The 11,576-nt window shown below is 41.6% G+C and overlaps 1 protein-coding gene across 1 annotated transcript; it reads right to left on the reverse strand.

The window, feature by feature from the left end:
* Positions 1-1,439: 1,439 nt before the first annotated feature.
* Positions 1,440-11,361, reverse strand: LOC130360967 (WD repeat and coiled-coil-containing protein-like). Its single transcript, XM_056563526.1, has 3 exons — positions 9,556-11,361; positions 4,668-4,782; positions 1,440-1,754 (listed from the first exon to the last, which is right to left on the reverse strand). The coding sequence occupies exons 1-3, from the start codon at positions 11,359-11,361 to the stop codon at positions 1,615-1,617; spliced, it is 2,061 nt and encodes a 686-aa protein (XP_056419501.1). The 3' UTR covers positions 1,440-1,614.
* Between the last annotated feature and the right edge of the window lie 215 nt (positions 11,362-11,576).

Consider the following 11,576-nt stretch of genomic DNA (forward strand, 5'->3'; position numbering starts at 1 on the left):
ATATGTCACGGTAGTGAGTTCTTGGAGTGTTTTGGAGACCATTGTGTAAGGTGTGGACAAAGGGACAGAAAAGGCGGAGAAAGAATTGGCTAATGCCAATTGCCCAATACAAAAATTATTTCCCGATTCAGAATAAATCCCTGGATCAACTTTTTGTCCATATAAATCCAGTATCCATAACCTGTAATATTATTACTCTCTAGAAATGTATCCAGGCCCCTTTTGTACTCCGGGCCCGGTAATGGTACTGAACAGCAGGTAGTCCGCCGCAGAGCCAATCATTCTGCAGAAGGCACAGCTCTGGAGCTGATGGATGTTCCCAGGCAAGGCTCCATCTTTTTCGGTCAGCATGCATGCAACCAGCCCAGCAAGTAAAGCAACAGTAAGCAAGTGCTATCCACATAGGGATAGTTGGTGGGTCTAATAAGCTTGCTAGCCATGAGGGGGGGGGGGGGGGGGGATTTAATAAGTGAATATTGCTGTAAAGGGGGGTTAATCAGTAAACATTGCTACCAGGGGGTGTTAAGAAAAAATATTGCTATAGGGGGGTTAATAAGTTAATATTGCTATCGGGGAGGGGGCGCTTGGTTTTTAATAAGTGCATATTGCTATCCTTGGGGGGGGATTTAATAAGTGCATGTTGGTATGAATGGGGGGGTTTGTTTGGTGTGTTTAATAAGTGCACAATGCTATGCGTGGGGGATGCTGCTGGAATCATTGCACAATGCGATCCATATGGAATATACAGGGATGGTGGGGGGCAGGGGGTTGGTATATGTGCCTCATGGTAAAAAAGAAAAATCATGCTGAAAGTGTGCTGAGCTGAAAAAGGTTGGAAAACATTACTCTACAGGGGAGATTTATCAAAACCTGTCCAGAGGAAAAGTTGCTGAGTTGCCCATAGCAACCAATCAGATTGCTATGGGCAACTCAGCAACTTTTCCTCTGGACAGGTTTTGATAAATCTCCCCCTACATGTAGAGGATGCCACTTGTTATAGATACAGTCCTGGGTTTAAATAGATCATGAGAAATATCTGTAGTAGGATATGTTTACCCCTACCCATGACCTATAACAAAAGAGGGTCCTCACCCACCTCTTATCCAGCCTGCCACTATGTATCAGTATTGCATGCACTTGAGGAGCCTTTAGAGATCTAGATAAACATGCTCCATGTTTGTCAAGCTTTGGATTGGGTAGGCAGGGGATGTCTGTGACTCTAACTTAAAGGGGTCCTCCACTGGCCAGCGTTCCGAAGTAAATGTTCCGAATGCTGTTTTTCGTACTGCGGGGGTTGGACACGCCCCTCGTGACATCATGGCCACGATCCCTCAATTCAAGTCTATAGACTTGCATCAAGGTGGCATGGCCATGATGTCATGGGGTGTGACTGCCCCCCGCAGTGCCAAAACAGCGTTCGGAACATTTACTTCGGAACGCTGGCCAGTGGAGTACCCAGGGACTCATATACAAATGGAAACAGCCCTGTTTACAAATCTAAGCCATATAATGAATGAGGGGTCTCTTGACCTCTTACAATACATTAGTAGACATAACACTTCTGGACAAGTCGTGTAGAAAGTGGCGATAACAGATAATGTAGAATATACCCCCTTAGGGCTCCATTTGTTCATTTGCTTCTTCAGATGTTCCAGTGTTTTCTGTTACGTCCCTTATCACAACCTCTTGGTTGGCTCTGAATATCACAGGAACAAATCCCTCTCCATCTTCAGTGAGGACAATCCACTTTGCCCCTAGAGACAATAATATATTTTTATAGAGATCCTGAAAAAATATCTCACTTTTATCTGTGCATTGAATATTTTCAAGATCTCTGCTTGCTTTCACCGAATAGGAGATATCTTAGTAAATGTAAATTCAGTCCTGTTCATATCATGGACACAGAGGTACACAGCTCATTACCATTACATTACAGATATAATGTATAATGTCTTCTCATGAGCCATACACTTGTGTGTCCATCACATGACCAGGAAGCAAACCCTATTCAATAACTGCAAGCAGAGAAAAGTATAGAGAAAAATGAGATAAGTCTTTATAAAACAGTGAATAAACTTTATTTGCTGATTCCTTAAATTACGAGGGATGTTCAAAAAGTTTCCGTACGTATTTCTACTGGAAACAGTGAACGTGGGAGAAGTAATTGGGTGTGCCTTGTCATGTGACTTTCATTGCAAAGGAAGTTCACTACGAAGAAAAGTGATGTGATTTTCTTTTTTGTGTAATTTATTTGAGTTAAAAATGAAGTGAAAACCCTTTTTTAATGTTCCTTGTAATTTGAAGTGGAGCTTTTACCTATTAACTATATAATAGAAAGGGGCTCATAGCAAATATCTAACTGGGTCTTCTTTTAAGTCATCAGATGTTGCTATCCATGACCCATTGGTCAATACCCCTCCATTAATTTGCCAACAATGAAGTTCCATGGAGAGAGGAGTCCTGCACAGTTTCTTACCAATAAAAAAATAAATGGGACCAACCAGGAAGAGTCCCCCTTATTCCAATGGCCCCATAGCAGCTACTTGGCCTGCCACTATAGCACGTACACTCTTGATAATAACAATGTTTACTATGCAATTAAAAGAAGGCACGTGTTTGTTCTAGATAGCTGGAGGATGGAAAAATTCTACCTGGTGACCCATAAGACTCTATCTCCAAGACTGAAATACTATTTAAGTGTCCCTTTAAAAAAAGAAATGTCCAGTGTAACATTCCAAATTTTCATTTAAAATACAGGGTGGGCCATTTATATGGATACACCTTAATAAAATGGGAATGGTTGGTGATATTAATTCCTGTTTGTGGCACATTAGTATATGTGAGGGGGGGGGGGGGGAAACTTTTCAAGATGGGTGGTGACCATGGCGGCCATTTTGAAGTCGGCTATTTTGGATCCAACTTTATTTTTTTCAATAGGAAGAGGGTCATGTGACACATCAAACTTATTGGGAATTTCACAAGAAAAACAGTGATGTGCTTGATTTTAACGTAACTTTATTCTTTCATGAGTTATTTACAAGTTTCTGACCACTTATAAAATGTGTTCAATGTGCTGCCCATTGTGTTGGATTATAAATGCAACCCTCTTCTCCCACTCTTCACACACTGATAGCAACACCGCAGGAGAAATGCTAGCACAGGCTTCCAGTATCCGTATACACTGCTATATACTACTATATACACAGCAGGAGGAATGCTAGCACAGGCTTCCAGTATCCGTAGTTTCAGGTGCTGCACATCTCTTATCTTTACAGCATAGACAAGACAATTGCCTTCACATGATCCCAAAGATAAAAGTCTAAGGGGGTCAGATCGGGAGACCTTGGGGCCATTCAACTGGCCCACGACGACCAATCCACTTTCAAGGAAACTGTTCATCTAGGAATGCTCGGACCTGACACCCATAATGTGGTGGTGCACCATCTTGTTGGAAAAACTCAGGGAACATGCCAGCTTCAGTGCATAAAGAGGGAAACACATCATTATGTAGCAATTTCAGTGGCCTTGAGGATTCCATTGATGAAGAATGGCGCCACTATCTTTGTACCCCATATACCACACCATACCATCAATTTTTGTGTTCCAACAGTCTTGGAGGGATCTATCCAATGTGGGTTAGTGTCAGACCAATAGCGGTGGTTTTGTTTGTTAACTTCACCATTCACATAAAAGTTTGCCTCATCACTAAACAAAATCTTCTGCGTAAACTGAGGGTCCTGTTACAATTTTTGTTTTGCCCATTCTGCAGCACCTGAAACTACGGATACTGGAAGCCTGTGCTAGCATTTCTCCTGCGGTGTTGCTATCAGTGTGTGAAGAGTGGGAGAAGAGGGTTGCATTGACAATCCAACACAATGGGCAGCACATTGAACACATTTTATAAGTGGTCAGAAACTTGTAAATAACTCATGAAATAATAAAGTTATGTTAAAAGCAAGCACATCATTGCTTTTCTTGTGAAATTCCCAATAAGTTTGATGTGTCACATGACCCTCTTCCTATTGAGAAAACAAAAGTTGGATTCAAAATGGCCGCCATGGTCACCACCCATCTTGAAAAGTTTCCCCCCCTCACATATACTAATGTGCCACAAACAGGAAGTTAATGTCACCAACCATTCCCATTTTATTAAGGTGTATCCATATAAATGGCCCACCCTGTATATTAAAGGAACAGAATCCAATCCAATTTCCTGGTGACCTGTGAGGCTATGTTAACTCATGAAAGTCCCATGGCTCCCAGTCAATGATCACATGGCATACCTGCGTGTGTTTTAGGGCTCATTCACATGAGCATATTACGTTTCAAACTCGCAACAGGTTACCGCTGCGAGTTTTAAAGGAGGGGTTCTCCACCGGCTGTCCGCAGCTGATTTTCAGTGGGGTCTGCTGTGGTCTGCTGAAAATCAGTTGTGGACAGCCAGCAGAGAGCCCATCCCTTTTAAACTTGCAGCGGGAAACCCTCTGCCAGTTTGAAACGTAATACGCTCATGTGAACGAGCCCTTACTGTGAATGGTTAGTTTTGTTATGCAGTATTTGGCTGCACAGTTAGGTACCACTACAAATGAACACAGTTTAGAATCTGTAGAATTAAATTATCGACACATTTGTCTAAAAGTTACACATTGATTCAGTGATAATGTTACCAAATTTCATTTCAATGGTGTTAAAGTGGAAGACCTCCTGCAACGTTCTTAAATGAAGTTTTCCATTACATAGTAGAACAGCTCTCGCCTCATTTGCTCCGTCATTGGATGAATTCTTGGAAAAAGTAAAAGAAGGGAATAAAATTAACAGTTGAAAACCACCTACATATACAGGGCTTACATAAATAGTACATGTTTCTGTAACCCTGTTTAGATTAATGGGAGTCACAATAACAATGTAAACCAACCCACACAACTGTTTTAGTAATTCCAGCCATCTCTGGCACCACCTGGTCTTTTCAGTGACCACTTATCCCAGCAAAAGAGATGTCCCTAAAAATAACCAAATTTGAATGCTAAAATAATGCAGTGCCAATGGGCATCAGTCAGCCAAGTACAGTGTACCAAAATGTAGGGGAAGCTGAGGACTCAGAACTTATCAGCAATTCACATCTGGTCCATTGGAAGGTTCCCTTCTAGAGAAGAGTGATTCCATTTGTCATAAACAGATTTCAATCTTATTTTCACAAAAAGTAGCATTTGGGAAAAGAGCTAACAGGAGCAGTTCCTGATCCTGTACAAATCTGAATCTGTCATTAAATTCAAATTGAGTTTAATGTCCAATTCAAACAAACCCCTTCAAAATTGATATTCTTTTCTTTGTCTAGTTTTTCGCTACTTTTTGATGTTATTAGGTAGTCTTTGTTGCATGCTTTAAATTGCCTTTGGCCGAGTTCAGACATTGTAAAATGTGCCAATGCATTCAATTATACTGTGCTTTTTTTGGCCATAATCCGAGAAAAAATGTCTGTAAAAAATGCAACTATTTGTCCCGATTACGGCAAAAAAAGGCATGTGTAATATTTACCAAATTGGGAAATTTTATGCTGAGTGAACCTGGGCTTAAAGGGGTACTCCACCCCTAGACATCTTATCCCCTATCCAAAGGATTTGGGAAGAGATGTCTGATCACGGTGGGCGGAGTCGTGACGTCACGATCTTCCGTTCCCGTGGTCGGGAGACAGAACCTCCAGCACTGCCGGAAGCAGATACAGGTGGGTGCATGCTATATTGCGGGGGGCCCCAGCGGCGGGACCCCCGCGATCAGACATCTTATCCCCTATCCTTGGATAGGGGATAAGATGTCTAGGGGTGGAGAACCCCTTTAAGTCACCATATATTAATCAATATAATGGTTTATAATGGTTTACTATAATGGTTTACTTCCTGTGGATAAAACTCTGTTGTGATGTGATGGGTACTGGGGCGCACAGTTCTTTACAGTTACAGTACAGTTGTCAGAGCTGTGTACTGTAACATGCTGTGTACCTGTGTTTTGGGCTGTAGCAAAATCTATAGCCCACGTAACAATTTATTTATTTATTTTGGGCTGAGCATATCCACCAAACAACAGCCCAAAATACAGTATGTGTCAACATATAGCTAAAACCAGGCTTATTTTGATCTGTAAACATTCCATAAAAAAAGTGCTGACATTTAATTTTACCGTAATAAAAGTTACGACAAAAAAATTAATACATATGTGTACAAAAAAGCAATTTTACTGTTGCGTTCAATAGAACTCAAGAGTAAAAAAATACAGCTGCTTTTTGGGCTGTTTATTGAATCGTAAAACAACCATTTAAAGGTTTAAAAATGGCCCCAAAATACTGTGTGGGTTCACACCCTGGGATACCCTGGGAGCAAACAGTGAGGACTCTTATTTCAATGTCTGTAGGCAGAGATCGTGAAAACTGTCATGAACTATATATATAACTGGTGAAGTAGACCTAAAAGATATCCGTGAACACTGGGTGAGATTTATCAAAATGTGTGCAAAGGAAAAGTTTAAAGATCTCTTTTTTCATTTTTAAAAGGGTCTCTCAAAAATGAAAAAAGCTATCTGATTGGTTGCTATGGGCAACTAGTCAACTTTTCCTCTACAGGTGTTTTGATAAATCTCTTCCAATGATGGGAATTAAAAAAAAATGCCTACGGGTAGGGTCACACGTAACGGATCCTTAACGGAGCGTATTTTACGCTGCGGATCCGTCGGTGACCCGACCCATAGTGTGCCTCCAGCTTTTGCCCCCACGGGCCTGTGAGAAGCCGCGCGCATGTGCAATGTACCCAGACATTGGGGCTGCTCTCAGTGCAGCAGCTGGAGGCACACTATAGGGTTAGGTCACCAGCGGGTCTGCAGCATAAAATAAACTGCGGATTCATTACATGTGACCTTACCCTAAAAGAAAGGCTGCCTCTGCATAACAACCAATCACAACACAACATTCATATTATACAGTGCACATGAAAAATGAAAAACCTGAATGGGAATTGGTTGCTATGGGCAGCAAAGACAGTTTCCTTTTAGGGTACATTCACACATGCATGTTTTTGGATATGGGATAAGATGTCCAGGGGCAGAGTATTCCAAGGAAAGTTGGTGGAGCCTCACAATTTTACCATCCATGATGACGTATAGCGTAAAAGCAAACATACAGTATAATACCCAAATAAGAATAGCCTAAGATGTCTAAATAACAATATTTGACAATTGACCAAGTTATAAACTACGGTATGTAGCTGGGTGCAGTGCCTTTTGTTATGTTGGTTCAGATCAGGGATGTAGTCTCCAGGTTTCCAAGCCATAAACTGGGACCCTTTCCTATTCTTTAATTAAAGAGTACCTATCACCATCTAAACTTTCCATAATCCCCCTCCCCATCTGTCCCTGACCCTGACTAACTCTATCCCTGCATTTATTTTTCTTTAAAAAAACCTAAAAATACCTTTTTTCTATGCTCTCCAACTGCACAATGCAGAGGAGGTTGTCATAGCAACGGCAAGTTGTGGAGAGAGCAGATAAGCAGTGCATATATAATTAGCCATGTTGAAAGTGGATAGAGGGGAGAGGAACTGAGAAAAAGAGAAGAGGAAATGTATGCTCTCTGTTTGCTCCCTGCTTGTGTATGAGCTGAGTGCTCCCCCTCCCCCCTGCCTATCTGATTGACAGGCTGGGAGCTGCACAGAGCAGATTTCAGACTCACTCACTGAGTCTGAAATGCTTGCTGACAGGATTGCTAGGGAGACCCCTAGTGGAGAAGTTTTTAAAGTAAAAAAATGCTTAATGTTTCATATATAACAAGTTTGTTTCATGAGAGGTACACTTTAAATATAATAATGCATACGTAGAAGAGACTGGTTACAAATGGTGATTACAAGGGTCTCTTCTTGGTCCTGTTCTTTTTAATATGTTTATATGGTGGGTATAGTGTGTTATTTTGCAGATGACACAAAATGTCCAATAGGATTGGTATTCCTGGAGGCGCCTGTAATTTAGAAAATCCTTTAGCTTTATCAGTTTACTACTCAGAACATTGGCAACTGCAGTTCAATATTTCTAGGTGTAAAATTATACACTTCCGTGTTGTTAAAGACTTCAGAAAGGAAGGATTTAGAAGTAGTGAATTCTGAAATTGTGGCCAGGCAGTAGGGAAGGCAAGTGGAATGCTTGTCTGCATAGTTAGAGGTATAACCAGCAGGAAGAGGGAGATAGTTATCCTGGTGTATAGAGGTCTAGTGAGACCACATCACCAAAAATGGACAATTAGGTTGTCCAGGAAAAAAAAAATCCAATCCTGGAGTCCACAATAGCTGCAATGCCAACACTCCTAGTACTCAGTTGGTCTAAGATTATTCTGGGTTCTGTGTTGTCCCAGGACATGCTCGCTAAGTCAGTGACTGAGGGAGGACCAATAGGGGAGACAGCCATCACGCCCCCCTCCATAGACATGAATAGAGGAGGCATGGAGTGATGTCACGTCTCCGGCCTCCTAAACCCAGCATTCTAAACATACTGTTTAGAATGGTGGTGTGGCACAGGTGCTGCACAGAGATTGTGGGGCTCTCAGCAGCAGGACCCCCGCAATTAGACATCTTATCCCCTATCTTTTGGATAGGGAATAACATGTCTGTGGGTAGAGTACCCCTTTAAGCAAAATACTTATCAGGAAGGATTTGTATAACTAAATTTTTATAGTTTAGGGAATAGGGGAAAGAGGGATGTGAAACCTTTTAATATGTTAAAAATAAAATCTAAATAATATAAGAGCAGACTACATAGACCATGCTGACAATATTCTGCATTTCCATGTTTCCATGGGGTCACAGCATCTTTTAAACTCTTAGGGTACATTCACACGAGTGGACCCACAGCGTATTGTACGCTGCAGATGCGCTGCTGAAGGACCACTGCATGGTGGCTTTACATGTGCCTGCTGCTGCTGATATGCGAGTTGCCGATGTGCCGATGTGCGGTGCATGCGCGGTGTACTTGCACACATTGCGACCGCTCTCCCTGCTCTATGAGCTAGGCTGAGAGCTGCAGCAATGTGCGAGTATACTGCGCATGTGCGCTGCGAATCGCACATCGCAGTGTGTCTGCTCGTAGCGGTGTATTGCCGCTTCGAGCAGGCACATGTAAAGCCACCATGCAGGGGTCCTTCAGTGGCGAATCTGCAGCGTAAAATAAGCTGTGGGTCCGCTCGTGTGAACGTACCCTTAAAACTAAACTATCGAAAACAATTGTGTTTGAGATCAGTAGTCTGGGAAACCCTGAAGTATGAAAAACTGCACCCTCCCTTATGTGAAGTTGTTTATGTTCATGGATTACTGGGATATTTTGATCAGGATTAATGGGAATCCCAGCAACCAAAACCCCTAAAGATCTCACTGTTATGGCTCCTCTACCATATATCTTGAAAACTAGTTACCTGTGGATATGCTATAAATATCAAGATGGAAATACTCCTTTAAGTAACACCCTTTGGGCATCTTAAGGCATTTCCATGTCGATTAAGAAAAAACAATGTAATGATGTTAAAAATACCTGCTGACTTATGGATATATACGGTGGGTCATCAGAAGATGGGTATGGCAAACCTTGTGAGTACTTTTTCCAAGAATCTTTCAATCCTGAATGACGAATTTGAAAAGCTGTTTCCTCGCTGTCATTTTTGCTGATTGTTGACAAATGATTCTCCTTTGTTTCTTGAGGTTCATTGTTAGACCGCACAGAAAATGATCTGCACAGAGCCTTGGTCATGCCCTTTATTGGCCTCCGTACTGTTGGCTCAGCGTTAAGATTCTCTAAAGTTATAGGACATTCTTCTAACTTATTGTCATCATAGTCATCCAGACTTGATGTTGGGCTTTCTCCTCCATTTGCCCTCTGGACAAGATCTCTAATTTTCCGTCTCATTCGTGGAGATTTATTTCCAATATGGTTTGGCATCCAAAACTCCTTGACAACAGTGTGGTCATCTCCATATGATTTGTAACCATCCATGGGCAAACCGGATTGATCAGATACTGAATTCTGGCCACAGTTTATTCTTGAGGGTATATATTCCACAGGTGAGATATTTTTAGTGACTAACTGTAGAGTATATTTTTCAGAGGCCAATATGTGCACAAACCCTAAATCACTGGACTTTGGTCTCCCAACCATTATTAGTAGCAATGTATCTGTGAGAAAACATAGCCCTTTGGCTTTTTCATTCTCTTCAAGACGGATTTGTAGAATGTTTGGCATACACGATGGAGCAATGGGATAAATCAACACCAGATTGCCAGTGTTAGATGCCACTGCAACTCTTTCACAACGAGAATCGAGAGCTATAATGTCTGGGGAGGAGATACCTGGTATTGATACCTTTCTGGTGGTTGTTGAGTTTTTCTCAAAGGTTATAAGCAAAAGATTGGACAATTCTGGCTTATTTTCACCCGTAATGCTCCTCTGCTTTAGATGCATGAGTGGACTGGGATCAGACTTTCGATGTCTGGCAAGCATCTGGGACATTTCTGATGACATTAATGGGGAGACTTTCAACATGTCGACTGGCTCTGATTTACCTGAGTCCATAGAGACCCTTCTGCTACTTCTGGATAATTCTTCATCTAACATCAGTAGAGTAGATTGTAAAGAAGATCCTTCAGAGTCTCGGATATAACTTTGTGGGTTTTTTGTTGAAATCTCAGAAGTTATCACCACTTGGTAATCCATTATAGGTTGAATTGCAACAATTGTTGCATCAATATTAAATATAGGACAAAAGGAACAAGGACTTAAGCTCTTTTGGTCATCATTCCATATGAAAGAGTAAAGAGAGTCCTCCATGGCTACCACCACACGACTACCATCCTTTGTCCAACAAGCACATTGAATGATTCTACAGCATGTAATGTCCGCTTTAATATTTGTATTGTCATTACAGACTGTATACAAAATAGAGACATCCTTTTTAGTTAAAACAGCTAAGATTTCTTTTTTTGGGTGCCATGTGCATCCTTGTGGAAGAATGGGGAGAAGATCTCCATACTCACAGGTCTGAGAGACAACAAGTCTGTTCTTTTCCAATGGGTTGTAGTACAGCTGCCATATAGTGACGTGTTTCTTATGTTGAACAGCTAGCAATGCTGGAGCATCAGTTGCAGGTCCCCAAAATAGGCCATGAACATGTTCAAATTGTCCAATGACCACCGAGCTACCAAATTCTGCCTCATTCTTTTGGAGGTGCACAGTGGTCAGGATGACCTGTTTGCCGTCTGTCCAGGCCAAACCATGTATGGTGTGAAGGGCATGATGAAGAACATTTATTCCACATCTCAGGAGCTTTGCTCTTCCCAAGTCCATGTCTTTTTATATCAAAGCAAGGAAATGTTAAGGTCTCATCTCTCAGAAAGATGGAGCAACTTATTCCTCGGAACCACACACCCTCCTAGCATGTTCTTCTGTGCGTACTTTATTCCTGAAAGACTTAAACCCCCAAAGATTCAAGGAAGGTTTAGCTTATTACGTTTTACTTAGGATGTAAAGCTGTCTGCTGGCTGTAAGTACTGACATTCTCA

The sequence above is a fragment of the Hyla sarda genome, chromosome 3 (genome assembly GCF_029499605.1).
Source record: "Hyla sarda isolate aHylSar1 chromosome 3, aHylSar1.hap1, whole genome shotgun sequence".
Lineage (NCBI taxonomy): Eukaryota > Metazoa > Chordata > Amphibia > Anura > Hylidae > Hyla > Hyla sarda.